The 21,099-nt window shown below is 42.9% G+C and overlaps 1 protein-coding gene across 3 annotated transcripts in view; it reads right to left on the reverse strand.

Annotated features, from left to right (window-relative positions):
- Positions 1–1,445: 1,445 nt before the first annotated feature.
- The window catches only part of KDM1A (lysine demethylase 1A), a 590,627-nt gene continuing 570,973 nt past the window's right edge, over positions 1,446–21,099 (reverse strand). For all 3 annotated transcript variants that reach the window (XM_069223917.1, XM_069223918.1, XM_069223916.1), the window contains one exon: positions 1,446–2,075. In XM_069223917.1, coding sequence (XP_069080018.1) covers positions 1,887–2,075 — 189 coding nt within the window. In that variant the 3' untranslated portion in view covers positions 1,446–1,886. The remainder of the gene's footprint in view (positions 2,076–21,099) is intronic.

Raw genomic sequence — 21,099 nt, forward strand, 5'->3', positions numbered from 1 at the left:
GAACCAAACCTATGTGGAGTCGCAGGGCACCACCTATGCTGGGCGGGAGCATGGATTTAAACGTTTCCAAATTTAGTCTGGTGCCTTGGGAATATTCTAAAGGTGAGGACTCTGCGGTCAGAAGTATCTATCAGACGTATAATTGACATAACCTAACATCATGGCACTAAGTTGTTTAGCCTCTAAGAGAATGTACTATAGCAAAATTACAGTTACTCAACAACATTCGATAAAATCGAACAATAATTGCCTTTAGGCTAAACTGGAAGATTATTGAAAGGAGGGCAAGTATTTCTCTCTCTAAACCAGGGATCCAACTAAACCACCTGGATAATGGGTGACCTGGACAATAAAAGAGCCAGTACTGTTGGCATATGTATGAACAAGTGTTATCAGACAAGAATGAGTGTTTGCTCCAACTTATTTATCTGACCATCTTAAAAAGATTGCATTAATTGCTTGTATATCTAAACGGTTTCAATTATCATTGCTAATGTATGCTGATGAGTAATTATTAATCAGACCCCACTAGGGTTTCAGAAACTGATAAACAGCTCAGAAACCTAAAGTAAGATCCCTTTACTCTTAGCTTTACAGTTACCCTTCCTTATCCGTTTCTGGGATAGAATATACCATAGAAATGTGCAATGGCCATTTCTCACACTATGATAGTTTATTTGCCTATCACACGTCATGAAGAATTATTCCACTACACATTGGGGAGCCAATTATTTTGGGTGATTGGGGGTGGGGGTATCAAGATCTTGGATCTTAAATATGGGCTCAAAACTTTTATCAACTTTAAATGCACTCAGAATCCTAGCTATAAGATAGAAGTGAATCACCCAATTATTGGATCACATGAAATGTCTGATGCCATGAGCAGGGTGGATTTGGCACTTACGACAACGTATACTGTTTGAAAAAGCAGAGCCCAGGATCAATACTTACCCAATATTTCCCCTTGACCACGGCTATAGACCAAAGAGAATCACAATGCACGACAATAATAGACCTAGACAACATCAACATTGTGGGATGCCCAATAACAATTTGTAAATAATGAAGGACAACACAAAACCAAAAACATGACATACCACATTGGTAGCACTGAACAAGTTTGAGAGCAGCTGCTTGGCTATTGCTACTGGCCGATGTGCGGATTATAAAGTTCTAATAGAAAAATCAACCAATAGTATTAATGTTGATGAAATATGTAAAAGGCGTATCGCCGAAAATTCAACTTTACATAAAGAATTAAAAAAAAGTTTGTAGTTGCCAGTTGGAATAAAATAATTTTGTATTTCGCTATTCATCAATCACATTGTTTCACTTTCAAGTTTGGCACACAATCTAAAACCCTAGTAAAGTTATGGTAAAAGTAAACTGTTTTCTGAACTGAAACCCGGAGTCCATATATCATGCACACTTCAATGGAAAAGACATTTCATCTTATTTATGATTTTTTTATTTTCAAAATAAAAAAATACAGGCCACAAACAATCAATTGCTTGTTACTGGAACGTAATCTATGTGAAAATAATAAAAAATACATCTATACACAGATCTGGAGGCTCCTATTAGGCAACACTAAAACGATACTTCAATACGGGAAGGCAGAATGTCCTCATGAAATATCTCAAATAAAATCGCATTGAGGCGAGATGTGGCCCATCAGGCATGTAACAATGAATGCTATAACAATAGCAATTTAATGCTTGTAGATTAAGTCCAACAGCTGAGGATTTTACTGAAATGCCACCACTGAAGAACGTCTGGCTCAGTTTCATATGACCTACGTAGGTCTTAATGCTGTGTAATGCTATCAATTACATGTTTACTCAAAGGAAGTCTTGCATTTCCAGCGGTGTATTTTAAATAGACAACTAGACGCTAGGTGGCGGTTGTGAAGGTGTTGCTCCAGGTGGTGTTTGACGTGGTACAGTATACATAGCACCTAGAAATTGATCTGCAATTCGGCCAGCTTCTCTTAGTCCACTTAAAAGAGCACCATGAACAGTTGCAGGGTAATTACGAATTGTGTGTTCTCCAGCGAAAAACAGGCGAGGGATTGGCTACAGGAAAAGGAAAATGAGTACAAATGTAAGAATGAACAGAAAGTTTATTTCTTCATAATACAATAATGCTTAACATATAGTGCATAGACGGTCTGGAGAGAATTATAATTTTTTATCACATAGGCTCATGGGCAAGAGAGTGCTGCAAATGTACATGAACTAACAGAACAAGTGGTACAGAAACCTGTAACCTAGTTGGTGTCATGATGTGAAACTGTGCGATCATTTAAATTGACATATTTCCCCTATCCAGGGAGTTGCTGCTTTTGGGAAGAGATTTGCAAGCAAAGCCACTTATAACCCTCAAACTAGAATAGATTCAGACAAGCAAAACCTACTGCATTGCTTCTGCTTCATAGGTTTCACTTGGCGTTGTGCTTGCAAATCTCTGGTACATTAAAAAAAAAAGAGCTTTGAGCCTACCCATTATTTATCAATACTTATCATGGGTTAGGTCCTATGTTACTCTTTTTTAGCACAGCAGTCCCTCTGTAGTCCTTGGATATTTTTTGGGTTGCTGCTAGACAATTATTGCTCGCCAAGTCCGCCGTGACAGCTTGGGGTCACAGATAAGGATAGGTTCCTAAGAACGTCCATTAATTCAGTGAGCGTGCCCAGTGCCCAACAAACCCGTCTGTCAGAGCACCCACCTATTTTTACACTTTTTACAGCGTGGGTGCTGTAATGCATCTTCTCTATCTATCCACTTACAACCTGCCCTACTTAAAATGACATGTCTCCATTTCCAATCAAAACAACTTGGTCACACTACCACTTAAAGATCATTGTTAAGCAGTGGTACACCTAAAATGATATTTCCGAGAAGGGGTGATCTTTCTCTAAAAGTAAACATTGACTATAAAAAAAAGTTTATACACACAAATAAAAAAAGGAATATAAAACAAACATTACAATAATTGGGTGAAAACAAATCACTTGCTTTGAAGCCAGTTGATATCCCACTGGTGTAGTGTTCTCATCAGCCATTAACAACTAGATTTGCTAGGTGTCTATCCCTTTTTCTTGTTTCCATGACTTTGCTCTTGTCTCCGAGGGTAGCAGAATTAACCCTTTCCATCCTCCAACACGCAAGTTCCATTGTCAGTAGTGACACAGAGCGTAGTGTGTTGGCGTCACAAAGCAACCAAAGTAGTGGTTTACAGTACGCAAGTGTTGGGTGCAGTTCCTGGTTGTGTATGGGGAAGAGGATGTTGCTGTGCTGCACCTCTCCTCGCTGTTGCTAATGGTCTTGGGGTTGGGCACAGCCCTTGACCACAGGGTGCCCATATGGTACCACTGCTCCCCCCCCCTCTCCCCAAAGTCCCTCCACACCTTCTGCAGTAGTACCACCCAGCAGATGTTTCCTGTATTAACGGCAAGTGAGAGCAAAGGTAGGGGTTCCAAGCTTAAAAATTAAAATGTATATTTGATTTGTGTTCATTTAATCTTGTGGATAGCTTAGAAAATGACCTTGGCTATCTCCTGCGTAGTCCAACACTGAAAAAGTCAAACCCATTGTAAATGCCTCATTACACACGCTGATTTTACCCATGTTAAAGGATTTTTCCCCTTTCATAGTGGTATGCCCTTTTTGAGTCCTTATTGCATCCCGGCATGTTGCAATCTTCCTTTTTCTGCTGTCATTGCCCCCACATTTTATCACACAGTGATTTCCCAATGAAATGCTTCATTTGCATTCTATGTCGGATTAGTATACTAAATATTACATAACACCCAAACTTTGAAGGACACAGTTGATAAGAAAACATTTTCATCTGTCGAACTCGCACGGAGTACTGCGTTTCCAAACCATGAATGTGCTTTACAACTTGTAAGTCTTAAGCGGGTGCTACAAGAACCTAGTTACAATACAATATACTGTGGCAACATTATTTTCTGTCAAGTGCTGCTTTTGGTCTTCTGTTTTTATTGTTCTTATTGTGATATACACAGAGAAAGAAGCTATACTATCTTTTCAATTGTTTTGATAAATGCCTTCTTCATAGTATTCATTTTCCATACATAAAGGGAAATAAGCCCCTTGACATAACTAAGCATGTGGGTCAGCGTAGGAGAAGTGCCTGTCTATTTTTTTCTTGTCACACTGTTTGCAGATGTTGCCTCTGAGTTTCTAGTTTGAGATTTGCTAGAAAGGCTGAACATAAAATATCTGTGCTACGAAACCTACTTGAATCAAAATGAAGGGTCTGGAAGGATGCTTTTCTGTATCGAGTACTTAACTGATGAGCTCCCCCTTCCCTCTTCTTTGTTTTAAGCCATTCCAGTCAGACTTATTTTTTTCTCCATTGATTATATAATCTGATGTTTAACAACAAACTATGCCGTACCAACAAATTAAAAGAATGTACCACAATGTAAATAAAAACATTGCAGCGCTGTACTAAAAACTACTTGATTTCACCAATCGGATATTAGAAATAAGCTACAAATGTTTATCCAACAATATGTTTTTACCTTACTCCGTATATGTTGTTTCTTTGCAATTGGTATTTGTTATATGTTTGCAAATTCTGTTGTACAATTTAAACTAGTGTCTATAATATACAAACATTTCAGTTTGACAATTACAAAAATTGAGCCTTATTACATAACAAATGGAAATAACATATACAACCTCTGCTACATACACATTCCAATACTCTGCTTCCATAACATACAAAGACATATTAATTCAGAATATCTTCATAAAACAGTAAAAAGGCCAATAAATACTACATGTGAAAAAATAGCTAGGCTACCCTGCCCCAACCTACACTGCTCCGAAATACACCTCACCAATCTACCCCACCAGAACCTACCACACTCTAATCTAACCCATATAATCCACTAAAATCATCCCACTCCAATCTAACCCACAATACAACCACTTTAACCCAATCTACTCCAGTTCACTCCACTCAACCCCACACCAATACAATCCACTCCACAACTCTATCCAACTCCAATACAACATAATCCACTGGAATCTACCACACTCCAATCTCACCCAAGACTATACCTCACTCTACCCCTACTACACACCCACCAATATACCTCACTCTATTCCACCACATCCTACCCATTCCACTCTAACCCAATCTACCCCATTCCAATTTGCACCAAACCACTCGACACCACTGTTAGCTATACACAACACCAGCCATACTGGCCTACAACATAACTAAAAGATATAACTAAAAAAACATAGACAATGCATAGGTGAAACCTACTGGCTTTGCCAATGCTTGTTTTAAACAGGTGCCAGATTTTCACCTGATCTATCAAAACCATAGATAACAGCAGAACCGATATGGTACTTGACTTTCAAAGTGAGTTGTCTTCAGATCTATATCTTTATAAGAAATATTGCAGACTTTCCAAAATACATGACTTCAGAATACATTACAAAGTAGCAAATATTTCTATATGCAAATGCTCATCACATCAGCTGTGCCAACTACATCACCAGATAACAGTGAGCAAAGAAAAGGGGCGTTAGAGGAATACATATGTAATAAGTGTGAGATAGGAAATAGAGGAAAAAAATGACCCTCTGCTTGAAAAGTAAAACCATAGCACTCAAAGTTACGCGCAGCTCTACCCTTTTTTCTTACTGAATATATTTTTCTCCTTCCGGACTAAAATGGTCCAGGAAAGAAGTGCCGGAACTTAAGTCATCTTGGTGGTGGTAGGGTCCCTTAACGAGGGGTTATAACATCTGCTACTATGTAATCTACTGATAGCGAAACCCTCTAACATTGATATGTCTAATTTTGTAGTGACATTGAGTGTCACCGGCTGTAGAGTCGGACTTTTAAAATTCATGATGTCTATTTTAATAATCTTTAGCAAAGTGCTCACTTTTGTCCACAGAGAGAACAAGGACGATCATATTTACGTTAACTTCTTCTACCACAGACGAGCCCGAATCAGGTGCCTCTTTTCCTGGGATCCCTGGAATTATCACCGGCATAATTGGGTGTCTGTTCTACTTCTCAAACGGAGTTTGCTGTGTTGTAGCTGCCGTTTTATTTACAGGGAATGGGCCCCAATGACACCTCAAACACCTTCCACTCCTTGAATGACTTTGTAGGATTACAATTTAACAGATCAGCCGGGGCTATGTTATCCGTCTCACAAAACTGTGCTCTGCTAAAGCGCGTATGAATTGGTACATAGTGAATTAGTGTGCTGGTGGAGGGGAATTTAGTTATATGCTGCCACCTTATTGTACAGTCTCCTGTGACCAGGACCATTTCGACTGGGGTCACCAAGTAGAAGTTCCGAGGAACATAGGGCCATATTTATACTTTTCGACGCACAACTGCGCAAACGCAGTTGTGCATCAAAAAATTTTACGCCGGCTAACGCCATTCTGAAGCGCCATGCGGGCGCCGTATTTATTCAATGACGTTAGCCGGCGGAGCTGCCTGGTGTTCGTAAAAAAAAAAGACTTACACCAGGCAGCGCCGGCGTAGGGGAATATGGAGCTTGGGCGTCAAAAAATGGGGCAACTCAGGCTGAGGCAAAATTTTCGCCTCAACCCGAATTGCGCCGTTTTTTTTTACTCCCAACCCCCATTGAAATGACTCCTGTTTTAGCAAAGACAGGAGTCATGCCCCCTTGCCCAATGGCCATGCCCAGGGGACTTATGTCCCCTGGGCATGGTCATTGGGCATAGTGGCATGTAGGGGGGCACAAATCAGGCCCCCCTATGCCACAAAAAATATTTTAAAAAATTACTTACCTGAACTTACCTTAAGTTCCCTGGGATGGGTCCCTCCATCCTTGGGCGTCCTCCTGGGGTGGGCAAGGATGGCAGGGGGTGTCCCTGGGGGCATGGGAGGGCACCTCTGGGCTTCTTCCGAGCCCACAGGTCCCTTAACGCCTGCCCTGAGCAGGCGTTAAAAAATGACGCTAACGAGGGTAGACGTCATTTTTTTTGACCCGCCCACTCCCGGGCGTCATTTTTGCCCGGGAGTATAAATACGACGCACATGCCTCGGAGTAATTTTTTAGTAGGGAACGCCTCCCTTGCATATCATTAACGCAAGGAAGGTGTCCACGCTAAAAAATGACGCAAACTCCAAGATCTTTGGCGCTCGACGCGTCTAACGCCAAAGTATAAATATGGAGTTAGTTTTGCGACGGATTTGCGTTTAAAAAAACGACGCAAATCCGGCGCAAACAGAGTATAAATATGCCCCATAGTATTTCTACAAACATAGTAATTCACGTAATGGCTTTGCTACCCTGGCTTGATCCATTGGGAGTCACTTTTTCATCCCTCTGGCTGTCCATTCTGCTCCCTATTCAGAGGCATGCAACATGATAGTGCCTGAGAACTTCTGGGCATGCTACGGTCCATTAACTAGGAATCAACAAGATCTTCCCTTTTATCCAGGTTCTTTCACCCACTCACAGAAAGTTCATCATAATTTGTTGCAAATCTAGCAATTCAGTGCTGAGAATGGGAACAAATCGCAATCTGACAAGCACTGAATTCTGGGAGGAACTTTCATTTTGAGCACATTGATCGTTCCCAACCACTTGAGATACAACTGTTCAATGAAGCCAGGCTGCTAGTAATGCGTTTATGTAGTTCCAGTAAGTTGGCAGCATACCAAACCTAGAGAGAGTTAATCAAATGCATACCAAGGTAAGTAATTATCTTCTTAGAGTCAAGGACGATACTCTAAGTTTTCACACCCTTTCGCGAGGGATAGATAGATTCAAGTTTGCCTATTTAAGTTAATTAACCTTAAAACTGGAGGTCCTTTCAAAGCATGTCAGCTCAGCAACTATTGCTGGTGTAGACATCTCAGGTACTGATAACGTTTAAAGTAAACTGTCATTGAACAGACAAATCTTATATTATTTTGCTCCAAACCTGATTCTTTTTAGGTTTGGATGTGCTTGGATTGCGATGGCAAACATCTAAACAGTACACGCAAAGAATGGGACACCACGTATTGTACCGCTCTGCAGCATGAAGCTCTCCGACTCTAGTCCTTTCACTTGGGCCCTTACAACAGGTCCTTTTAATCTGTGAATAGCCACTTATCTTAGGACCAAAACAAATTTCCCCGGCATGGCAGGAAAAACTCTTAACTAATGCAATTAAACATTTTCAGCATCAAGTGTCACAAGCAGAGTGGGCACTCCTTTCATGTTAATTTTTTTCCATTAGTGTGTGTGATACTTCAGACATTATCGTGACCCAGTCTATCTTTACGAAAACCAACTCAGCCCAAATTCACCATGTAAGGGTTGTCCGGTCTATTTGTCAGTACTTAGGTGAAAATTGTTTAGTATTTAATATGCAGCAAGCTTGTGTAAGCCACCTTCTTTTGGAGTTTTCCGGGATTTATAAATTAATTTTATATTTGCCCCTAACATAGTTGGGATGATCCCTATACTACCAAAACAGTGTTAAACAGATTAGTTACTGGACTCCCATGTCTGCACAAAAAAGATACTGTAGAACTAACTTTAACAGGAGACCGGCTGGGCCCGGGGTCTTATTTGGGGTTACAGATTCTCGGACAGTCCATAGTTCATCATTACCCATTGCTCTTTTCAATGTATCAATAGAGTCCAGAGATAGCTCCAGCATACCACACGTTCAAACCTTCTTGCACATCCCTCAACTGATTCCTTACCCTGCTCGTGCATGCGCTGTTAAACTCTTGAATGACCTTTGCTAGTCCTGCGCTTTCTGTTCCCATACCCCTGCTTGCATTCTAATAGCTCTCTGTAATCTGAAACATGTAGCTAGGAACATGCCCACTTTTTGCCCTTAATCACAGAATGGCTTTCATAATTTAAGGAGGGGGGAATTACAGCCCTATTTGTTCTGTGCACTGCTGGTTGGCCCTAAGCCACTGATATCTGCCTGCACTAGTCTGCTGACCTGTCTTCTCTCTTCTCCAAAGATTCAAGTTCTGCAGTCAAGTTTTCCAACATGCGTTTCTATCTTTAGCAATTTTTTGCAGCAAACGGTATTACTAACCACAGCCCAATTCGATGTTAACATGGTGTTCTTGTCTAGATTATTCTTAAAATACTCCATCTCCACTTTATGAATGCTGTCTCTACAGATGCCCTTTTTAAAGTATTGGTACTCCCAATGTCTTAGACGCAGGTGAGGCTCAATATTGGAGATGATGCATTCTATTATCGACGCAGAAGTGACACTATTGCCTAAAGATGGGATTCCCACAAATATTCAAAAGCAGGATCTTATTGTCTAATGTACATTAAAACCTGCTGCCTCTTATTTTAGGAATTTAAAAATGTCATATTAAGCGCTAGAAACGTGAATTAAAACTAATACAAGTAAAAATAAAAAAAATAAAAAATCTGTGTCCATACTGCCTGCCTAATTTTGCTGCAACCAAACATCACAGCCAAAATAACCACCCTAATTAGTAACCCTCATGAAGATTAACTGGGAGTCAACACCACCACTCACTAGGACTGCTTGGGGAGAGGAACATAGGCATATCCCCACTATTGTGTAAAATTTAAACACTTTGATTCAGTAGGAAACGACAAACTTCTTATGAGCAAGTTAGTTACACGTCTTCTGCTGACCCAAATCTCCTTCCCCCTCTCTGTGTTAGTGAGGCACCTGCTCTAATTTTACTCAGGGTCCAGAAGCATTTTGAAGTGGGTTCCTGAAGATGTCACATTTATGCCAAGCACTAGCTAGTGTGTGGAAATGACTCCTGACATGTCCTAAGCAATGTGATAAAAGTTCCCAGGTCTAAACCTAGCCACTTTGTGCATTTTTAAGGTGGTGAAAGCCTTCGGCCCCACAAACAGGCTTTGAGGGCTCACAGTGTGTGTGGTGAGTGTACTATGATGATCAGAGTGCCCTCACACTAACACCAAATTCCAGTTTGCGGCAGCCACTATACCCCCAATAAACCCAAAGACTGAAGTCTGATAGAACAAATGTAGCATTTCCAGCAACCAGACCATAGATACACAAGAAATGTTTGGCATTCTGTTTCCCTTTCTTTAAAGTTCACCCCCAGTGGTATATGTAAAATCCAGAAGTCTGGTAGAGCAGGCAAGTTTCATCAGCAATCAGATAATGGATACATAAGAATTGTCTTGCCATCCTGCTCCCTGCCTTCCAAGCATGCCCCAAAGTGTTATAGCATTAGCAGATCTGTAAAGCAAGATTTGACATAAATGACAAAAAGAATGCTCACAGTCCCCACCCTGCATACTCTGAGGTTCAGGAGTCAACTCCACCCATTCAGGTCAGCCTATTGATTGCTGCTATAAAGTATTTTGCACCTTTTTCATCCTTCACTTGGGGAAGTTTGAGAGCAAATGCAAACTAGCCTCAAAAGTCTTCAGGCAGGGAAAAGGTAGATTTCTGAACTTCACCACTGAATTGGATTTTTAATAAAGATTAGAAGGAGCTGTTTAATTATGTTTCTACCTAGTCCCATTCCTGATATACAATATGAGGCTTTTAGTCTATACTCTGGTTTTCTACCTTGTACAGCTAGGCCTGCCACAGTGAGCAATAGCTGTTGGGTGGCAGTCAATGTAAGGACATGTTAGCATTAAATGTCTACATGTTCCACTTTAAATATCATGTATCCTATCTTGAGGTCTACCAGGACTACATAAGGGTTACCTATTAATATTTAAAAGGAAGGTTTTGACCTGTTGAAGGGGTTTATTTTCACAATGAGAATTGCATTTTTTACACTCCTAGTCAGGCTACACTGGTAGGCGTGAAGTCATGTTTGCACTGCCTTGAGGTGGACAGCACAAAAGGTGATAAAGTACTCTAGTGGCATTTAACTTCCAGGCCCGAGGACATATTTTGCCCTGTACTAGAAAATTGCACAAAAGTTAAATATACCAACTAGGAAGGTGCAAACCTGACCATGTTTAAAGGGGGAGCACAGTCACTGTGTTACTGCTCAGCAGGAGTGAAGTGTCCACAGTTCAAAAAGCCAGCAAATGTTATTTATAAATACAAAAACAAATGAACACACAGAAAAGGCCCTTTTCCTACACAGATTGTGGAATTTCTTAAGATAACAAAACTACCATTTCTCTACGGCATCATTAACTAACATATGTTTATTGTATTACTCTGAGAAGACTCTGCAGATTTAAAATACTTTTAAAAATCAAAATGCTCAGGTAATGATACTAGTTCATAATTTTGAGAGAAAAGGGAATTGAGGCAGAGTGAGCTTAAGGGGTTTTCCCAAGACTATAAATGTGGACAAGTGGAAAAGGTTACCCCACGGGTCTACATCGAGTAGCTTAGGTGCTACTGGTAGCCCACCAACACCTTATAAGTGGTTCCTTGAAGTGCAACCCAAGACAATATGTAATTCAGAGAGTCTAGACATTTTGACACACGTGTATCCTTGAAGTAAATTCATCCCAGACCAGTGGCAGGGCCATATCCTTACACAGACAGCACACTAAAAGCTGAGGGTACTTGCAACATCAACATGTCTCCACTCTCCGTTTAGCAAAGTCACAGAGACTGGTCACTTTACTCACCCTTGTATATCAATCATATAGTACCCGTGGAAGGTGGGCCAGAAAAAAGTGCCAACAATAGACCGAGTTCAGTCACTTGAATGTGGGAATGCCAGAGACAGAGGAAGTATGCAATACCAGTACAATAGCAGCCCTGTAGCCAAGGAGAGCAGAGGGATTATGAGTAAACACAGGTAGGGGGTCAAACAGTGGGAGGTAGCAGTGTGTGTACAAATGTATTTGTTTAAATGTTTCACTGTGCATTATTATGCTTATATGTGCTATTATGTATGGCGGGCACCCCTCCTTCAAAGGCAGTGTCTCACCCTGAAAGCCATTCCTGGTGCCAGGGAACACTAAATGTATATGCTGTCCATGATATGAGGTTTTCATCACCAGCACTATTATAACTATTCCTGACATAATGTTAGCACTGGCATAATAATATTATATATTGACATATTTTGGGCACCCTTGGACTATTCATGGCATAATGGTAGCTATCCATGTCATATTATGAGTATGACTGGTCTAATTTTGGACATCTATCACAGAGTTATAGCTATTCTTATGATAACTTAACATCATTGGCATTATGAAGGGCATCCCTGGTATATGATGATACTAGCTAGGCAGGTCGAGCGGAATCTGTCAACATGATGCATTTGTACTAGGGAAATCACAAGCTGACATCTGGGGACTAGGCATGAAAATGGAAGATTTGAGGCAAATACTTAGCTTTACTCCCAAATAATTAAGATTTTCTGAGTGTGTTATCCCAATAAAGAAAATGCATATCTCCTAGAAAGAAATGTACCTGAGAAACTGATGTTTGAAAACAAAACGATTAAAAATACAAAACATATAAAGCTGCTCTATGAATGACAGCTAAAAGCAGGTTGAGGAGATTTATGGTTGTAGCATTTTGTTGTTGCCGATGGGCACTTTCTGCTGTGAAATTATTTAATTGGTCATGTGGAGGTATTTTAATTTGATAACGTTTTTTTTCTTCGAATGCTGCTGTTAGCATCCCTGTCTTATACTCTGAAGTGGTTGGTGTTCTACTGCAATATACATTTGTTAAAATATTGTCCAACAAAAGTTTTGTATCTAGAATATCGACTACTACAATATCATAAAGGTAGATTTTTATAGGTAAGTTTCAATATATTTACATTCTTAACTCCACATTTGTCTTGACTATATATGTATCTTCAAGGTACCTAAATGTGAAGTTAAGGACAGTGAATCTAAACTTACCTATATTTATGTACTTTCACGATATTGTATTAGTCAGTGTAGAAAATGGCTCTCTATAGGGTGCACTAAAAAGAAGTACACCATGCACAGAGCCCAGTGGATCCCCAACTGGTTTGCAGAGACAAAAGTAGATCTGACTAATGCTCTATTTTTGTGGTAGTGTGGGCGACCAGTTAGGATTTTCTGAGGGTCGGGGTAAGCATCTGTTGTACTCACAAAGGCAATAAATGAGACACACACTCAAAGAATAGGCACAAGCTCATACATAGGAGCTGGGAGACGTCACTGGCAGCAGCGACCCACCTCACCTGGGTGCAGTGGTTACTGGAGGTGTTGAGTTTTCTCTCACCACAAGGCAATGGGAAAGGGGACCTGCGTGCAGAGGCTGCAGGCGACCTGGGTGAATCCAAGGGGGGTGAAGCCTGAGTGTACTCAGTCTGTGGACAGTTGGGAAACCCTGCTGGAAGTGTTGGTTGGCTTCACCTCGGGTCGCGGACATCAAATGCAGAAGTCACTTCGGGTGTCAGGTCTTTGCTGTTCCGGAGGCTGCAGAGTCCTTTGAGACTTTGCTGCAGAGCAGATCCGCTGCTCCCTGGAGTCTTGAGTCTTTAGTCTTTATGGAAGGCAGGGAGTTCTCCTGGGTTTCTTGGAGGTTCAGCTGCAGGATGAGTTGTCTTTTTGAGAGACCGTTGAGGTCAGGAGGCAGGCCAATGGGGCTGGTACCAAGTCAGCTGCTTCTTTTCTTCTGCAGGTGTTACTCTTCTTTGTCCTTTGCTTCTTAGGTTGTCAGGATCTGAGTTCTAGCGTTCAGGGGTGCCACTTAAATACTCAATTTAGGGGCAGGTGGTAGCCAATGGGCTGCTCACCTTTAGGGTGACTACACCCTTTCTATGACCACTTCCGCTGGGAAGTGGGCACAACCCTAAACCTAGTGGCCTAATTCTTTCCAAACAAGATGGAGGAATTTGAAATGGGGTGTCCATTTTAGGTAGTCAACCTTAGGGTTGGAATTAGCATGAAGTGGGCACACCTCCTAATATGCCTATTTTTCACGTCTGTGCTGCCACCAAAAGTGGTGTCAGGACAGGGAGATGGTCATCTCCACCAAATGGAGAGACATGTGATGCATTACAAAAGTGGCTACGCCTTTGAAGCTCCCCACCCTTGAATGTCCATCCTGCCTGGGTGAGTTGATAACACCCTCGACCAGTGCAGGCTTTTGTCTCTAGACTTCAAATGCGCTGGCTCTAACTTGGGGGGTGGGGAGGATACGGGGATGGGACCAGAAACACATCTATGGTGGCTGAACTGGCCAGGACCAGTCAGTCAACCCACTAGTAGCTGGTAGGCTTTCAGGTGACACATCTAAGGTGTCTTGTGGGTGCAGTTATTAATAAATCACTCACTGGCAACAGTGAGGGGTTATTAATCTGAGATGTTGGATACCAAACATCCCTGTATTCAGAGAAGCCATCATGCAGCTGGGGAACTGGTAGTGACCAGTGTCCCGCACATACATTTAAAATGGCTTCCCTGGTTACTTAGTATGTCTGAGAATCGACAAAGACATAGCAGGAGCATATCTGTGCCTGAAGATATGCCCTCACATGCAATATAATGCACCCTAACTTAGGGCTGTAAGCCCTGCTATAGCAGTGACTTCCATATATTGCATGCAGTGTTTAGGGGACACAGCACACAAGCTGTGTGCCATGTTGTGTTTTCACTTTTGTCTGCTCCAATAAATGCAGCCTGTAATGACAGCTTTCCGGGTGCTCTTAGGGTGGCACAATTTGTGCTGCAGCCCTTAGGGACAGTCCTTAGTACCCCCGACCCTAGGTACCAGAGGTGCTATTTACTAGGGACTAAGAGTGGGTGCTGTAGGTTTTGCCAACTGGAAAAAATGAATGTGCAGTTTTGGGGGGAAGATATCTGGCACTGGAGTCTAGGTCAGTAGGAACCCAGTGCACTTTCAGTCGAAATTACAATAGAAACCAGGCAAAACGTTGGGTGTGTGTGACCATGTCAAAAGAGGCACTTTTATATAAGTTATTAGCGCCTAACAATATTTTGTCAATCAACTGTGAGACATCAGAGTCATCATTAGTAGGACATTATTGTGATTGTATTTGCTTTAGTCACTGCTGCAGCAATTGACAGAGTCAGTAGTAGCTTGGACACATTTTCATTATCAGAAGTAGTTTTCATTACAAAAAGGGTTGGAGATCCACAGGTTAGACTCTGTCTCCTTGACTGCGAACATATTTTAAGTTCACAGAGACCGTTTGTAAAACAGTGTAAATATGATCCCTCTGCCAAAGAAATTCACAAGGCCCAGAAACTGAAGTAATAATGAGAACTCAAGCAGAACTCCTGCATAATGATGGACCAAAACACTGGTTTTAACAGTGACCAGATATAAAATAAAACAAAAACAAAACAAAACTGGCTTCAAAGAGACCGGACACAAACTGCTCTCATTTTGAATCTTTTATCATTGAAAAGAAAGCATAATCACACTCTTCCTATACTTCAAACATTAGCATAACCAAACCCTTGTACCAGAGCTCCAATATAAGGCGAACATAACCATAGGTTACTTCAAATGCTAACACAGAATGGAAAAGTACATTATTTTACCGGAAAATTAAGTCAGCTTTAGAGTCTCATTCCAAGAAAAAGTACACCAAGCTAGGAGTTTTGAGAAGTACTTGAAGACTGGCAATCCTGATCAAGACCTTTCTAGGGGGAAAAAACGTGCTCTTTATTTAGCAATAGTAACATTTCAATCAGAAACCTTTTACACAACAATGATGTAAGTGCATACACTGGCCATCTAATTTTGTGCACGAAACATTCACATGTTGTTTTCTTTGAAGAATTCTTTTGTCTCGCGATATTTAGCAACTCCATTTTGAAGCACACAATGCATGAGGGCAAAGACCTCTGATTGTTCCCTATTTCCTCTGCAGCGGGTGAGAGATATAAGTGGAGTATTGTGCGGTAAGAGAGTAACATGTATGGTGCATCATGCCTAAAACATCTTGTAGAGGAAACATCTGTAATTTTTGCTTGCATCTAGGGCAGCTCATGTGAATCTATAGCGCTGAAAGCTACAAAGAGTTACAGGGTATATACTGCCTGTGGCATTGCTAGTCTAGATCACATACTTTGCACAGACTACAAAACAATGTACTCTCCCCTAGGAGGGGCTGCTAGCAAGCAGATGCTGCTGCTGTCTGTAGTAAAGTTTTCAATATTGTTTGGAAACTAAAGCCTCATACCGGGCTTGAAGAACATGTTACTTACCTACGGTAACACTTTCTGGTGGATATTCTAACTGCAGGATTTTCACCATGTGGATGCTCCAAGTACCAAAATGGAGCTGGAGAAATTTCTTCACAATTCCCTCGTATGTCGGTAGGTGCCATTGTGAGCCTCTGTATTGAATCTGTACAGCCACAGGTGTAACATCAGGCCGCTACAAACTCGCAACCTCCGAGCTCCGACAACAGTTCCTTTCTGATATCAGTTGGTGCAGCTGGAAGCGGAGCCTTGGTAATCTGATTGTGCCAGTGTACAGATCTCTAAAATGAAATTTTATTAACATAGACTAGGAGTGTCATTCCCCAGAAAGGGGAGGAGGATGGGTCAGTGAGGAGTCTCAGATTAGATATAGCATTCACAAGAAAGAGAAACTAGTTCTTCTGATGGATTCTTCTATCCTTAGGTTCCTCACCTTATGAACAGATACCAAAACAGTACCTTCCCAGGTGGTGGGTCTGTGGAATGGCTCACACCAGGAAACCATGTAGGGCAGATCAGGAAAGGAGCTACTCCCACAGGACCTGGCTATCTAGGTAGTAGTGCTTTGTGTATGTGCAAATTGATGTCCATGCAGCAGTCTGGAAAAAGTCCAAGACTGGCACACAGAGTGCCGGTGCAGTGATAGCAGATTTTGTTCTGGTAGAATGAGAGCACAGACCTTCCAGAGACTGTTGCTTGGCCAAACCATACCAGACTCCGATGCACAGGACAGTCTATCCAGAGTTGGTTTGCTTTTGCACAGCTTTTCCTTTCTTCGCCCCTCAGAACCCCACAAAGAGTTGATGTCCACCAGAGAGATCTTGGAGCTGTCTTTCGGTCTGGCAGTAAAGTCTGTCTTCCTCCTTAGATGAAGTAGGATGAAGAAGGGTAATAGACTGTATTATATGGAAAGGCGGGACACATTTTGGGAGGAATGCTGCTTAAGTCTTGAGCACTATCTTGACTAGAAAGAAGGTAGTATTTGGTTGCCAGACAGCGTGGTTGTAGTTCACTCATTCGATGACCTGATGTTATCACTACAGTTAACGCTTTCTTTAAGGCAAGCAATCAAAGATGGCAGCTGTGCATCAGCTCAATTGGAGTGCACATGGGAAAAGTAAGAACCAGATTGAAGTCCTACTGAGGCGTTACAAATGGTCTTGGTGGGACCATATGGGATAGCCCTTGTAAATGCATCACAACAGTTGGTTTAAATAAATATGGGTGACTGGGCAAATGTAATAAGGCTCTGAGAGCGGATAAATACACAACAGCAAGAGCTTGCTTGGCTAAGGATAAACAAAATAATAAAATGCATAACTGAGTGTAAATGGTGGATATTTTGAGAGGAACTTTAACCAACAAACAACTCTCAGCATCCCACACAGATTTCGAGGGACACCTGTCTGCTGATACTTACTACTTCAGTAAGGGGATCAAAAGCCATCAACTGTGCTACTCAATCTTCAAACAAGGATGTTTAAGTTGTGCAGGCTTGAGTATAGGACCCTGCCCTACTGCTTGCCAAAAGGAGGCCCTCCTGAATGAGAAGTCAGACTGGAAGGCAGATCCTCATGGGCACAGGCTCTGGGTACCACACTCTCCTCACCCTGTCCGATGTCACTAGGATGACTTGAGCCCAGTTGGTCTGAATCTTCTTTAGAGCTTTGGGAAAGAGAGAACGGGTAGGGAAGGTGTACATGAGTCCCAAACTTTAATCCAGGCTACAAAAATATTGTGTTGGAAACCTCATTGTGCAAAAGCTTGGACAATGCCAGTTCTATGCAATGACGAAATAAGAGCCAGGGGTCTCCCCATTGCTGTGTTACATTGGTGCCCTCCTTTCATAAACGGGTTTGCACCAGTCCAGGGACCCATGGTCCCTACTCTGGCACGAAACTGGACAATGGAAAGGGGAGTTACCACTCCCCTGTCTATCACCACCCCAGGGGTGGTGCCCAGAACTCCCCAAGGTGGCCACTTGATTCTGCCATCTTGAATCCACGGAGGGCAGAGGCCTCTGGAGGCATCTGAGTGGCCAGGTCAGGCAGGTGACGTCACAGCCCCCTCCTGACATGTGGTCACCCTGCTAGGTGACCAATCCCCCATTTGGGGCTATATAGGGTCTCACTCTTGAGTGGGTCATCAGATTCGACGTGCGAGATTCCAGCAGGACTTCTTGGCAATGTTTACTTTGACTTCTGGCCACTGAACTACAACTGGACTTCACAGGAACTACAAGCTGCAGCTCCAACGACGACTTTGCTCTGCAACATTGTTTCTACGGCTCCTTCCAGCAACTGAAACACAGCCCCGGCTGTGCATCCTCCGAGGGTGGCAAGTCTTAAGTCTGCACCAAGAAGCAAGAAGGAATCTCCCTTGGAGTGGAGGAGTCACTCTTGTGTATCCGCAGGTGCCAACTGCAACGACAACCGGCCGCGTGGATCCTCTCTCCTGCAACTCTGTGTGGATTATGCAACAAGGGTGGTGGTGGTGGTGGTCTGGAGTGGTCCCCTCGGTCTCCTCTAACAGCCGTCCAGGGAATGAGTCTTTGCTTCTCCTTCTAGGACAGTACCCCTGTGCAACGCAACTCTTGCAGCTACCAAGGCTTGTTGGCTCTTCTTCCAAGGGATCTTCAGGCTCCGTGTAACCCCGGCCTCCAGCACTCTCCTTGCAGCACACCATCTCATGCCTGCTGCTCCAGTGATGTGGGACTCCTTTCCAAGTGTTCTGAGTGGGCCTCACTGCGACTCCTGTGCCTGCTGCTTGGGAGTTGCCTGTGGGGGCTGCATCCTCAACGTCTGGCTCTCCTCACTGCTTAGTGTTGCCTGGGACTCCAATCGGACCTTCCTGGTCCCCAGAAGCTCTGCAACTCTTCATCTGCGACTCTTGTCTTTGCCAATGCTTGTTGGTGGTTTTTCCACACCACTGACGGACTGCAACTCTTCTTCCAACGTGGGACATCGATTACATCACTCCTGGAACTCTTCTTCTGCACCTGTGCTGCATAGCCGACTCCTGTTCTTCACCATCGATCTGGTCCTGCATTTCCAGAAGGGTGGGTAGTGGCTCCTGCCCCAACAGGACACTCCAACTGGAACTGTACTTGGTTCCCTTAATTTGCAGGTCCTCTTCTGTCAGGATTCATCTTGTTTCTTCCAGTATTGCTGGGGTTTTGCACAGTCCTTTTACAAAGTTTCTCTGTGGGTTGGGGAAAAACCAGGTACTTACCACTTCGCTTGGTTGTTGGGGGGGTGGGGGGGGGGGAGATTGGGAGGGAGGGCACTCTACTTAGTGGTTCCTAGTTCCTCCATCTCCCCTCTACAGATTCCACATACATGAGTGGGGTGCTGCCTTTTGCATTCCATTTTTTTTTTGTATATGGTTAGGCCTCCCCCTAGGGTCTCTAATGTTTATTGCTATTTCACTGTTTTCTATTGCTTCCTATGCCCATTTCTGATTACGACGGTGTAAAGAATAGTGTTTTTACTCACCTGCTAGTATAGTATTGCCAATACAGTATTTTAGTATTTGGGTTACTATAATAAAGTCCCTTTATTTTTGTAACCCTGTGTGGTTCTTTCATGTGTATAAGTGCTGTGTGACTATAAGTACAAGTTACTTACCTTCGGTAACGATCTGGTAGAGAGATATTCTAGTTGCAGATTCCTTACCTTTGAATTTACCAGGCGTCAGACTGGATCTAAAGATTTTTCTTTGAGCAGTACCTCTGCGCACAGTGAGGTTGTGTCGGTTGACTCCACAGGCGTCGTTGGCGTTGTGCTTGCGTGATGACGTCACGGTCCTATATAGGCGCCACCCCGGCGTGCTGACGTCAGTTTCTTTTTACGACGTAGCGCGGAGCCATGAAGAACACACAGTGGTGCACCAAAACTAGGGCCCTTAAGGGAAAGTTTCTGTCCCTTAGAAATCAGTTCGCAGTGCGGGGAGGATGGGCGGGTCAGTAAGGTAAGTAACTTGTACATCTGATAGAGACTTCTAGTTGCAGATTCCTTATCTTTGAATAGATACCCGAGCAATAACATCCCTGGTGGTGGGCTGCAAACCAAGAAGTCCTGCAGGACTGAACAGCCAAAGTAGGCATCCCTTCGGACCGGATTGTCCAGGTATTAGTGTTTGGTAAAAGTGTGCAGAGATGCCCATGTCGCTGCCTGACAGATGTCCAGGACTGGCACGCCCCGTGCTAGTGCTGTGGTAGCAGCAGTAGCTCTGGTGAAGTGAGAGCGCAAACCTTCGGGAGTTTGCTTTTTAGCCAGAGCGTAGCACATTTTGATGCATAAGAGTACCCATCGTGAAACGGTCCTCTTCTGCACCGCCTTCTCCTTCTTTGCACCCAAATATCCCACAAAGAGTTGATCGTCCACCCAGAAGTCTTTGGTATGATCAAGATAGAACACCAACGCTTTTTTTGGGTCCAGACAGTGGAGTCTCTCCTCTTCATGAGAGGGATGTGGGGGGTGCATAAAAGGTAGGCAAAGTGATGGACTGTCCGACATGGAAGCGTGTCACTACCTTAGGTAGAAAAGAAGCCCTTGCGCGAAGCACCACTGTCAGGATGTATGGCCAGAAAAGGTGGCTTAGATGACAGAGCCTGGAGTTCACTTACTCTGCGGGCAGAAGTAATGGCAACTAAAAAGACAGTCTTGATAGGAGCCGTAAAGGACAGTTGTAAAGCGGTTCTAACAGGGAACCCATAAGGTATGTTAAAACCAAGTTGAGATCCCATTGGGGTATGATGAATGGGATAGGAGGAAAGAGATGAGTGAGGCCTTTAAGAATCCTCCCAACTATGGGAGATTTAAATAAGGAAGGCTGATCTGGTAACCTCAAGAAAGCAGATAGTAGAGAGCTATCACTTAAGAGTGCCCAAGGTGAAACCCTGCCGGGCAAGGGAAAGAATAAAGAA

The sequence above is a fragment of the Pleurodeles waltl genome, chromosome 3_1 (assembly GCF_031143425.1).
Source record: "Pleurodeles waltl isolate 20211129_DDA chromosome 3_1, aPleWal1.hap1.20221129, whole genome shotgun sequence".
In the NCBI taxonomy this organism is placed as follows: domain Eukaryota; kingdom Metazoa; phylum Chordata; class Amphibia; order Caudata; family Salamandridae; genus Pleurodeles; species Pleurodeles waltl.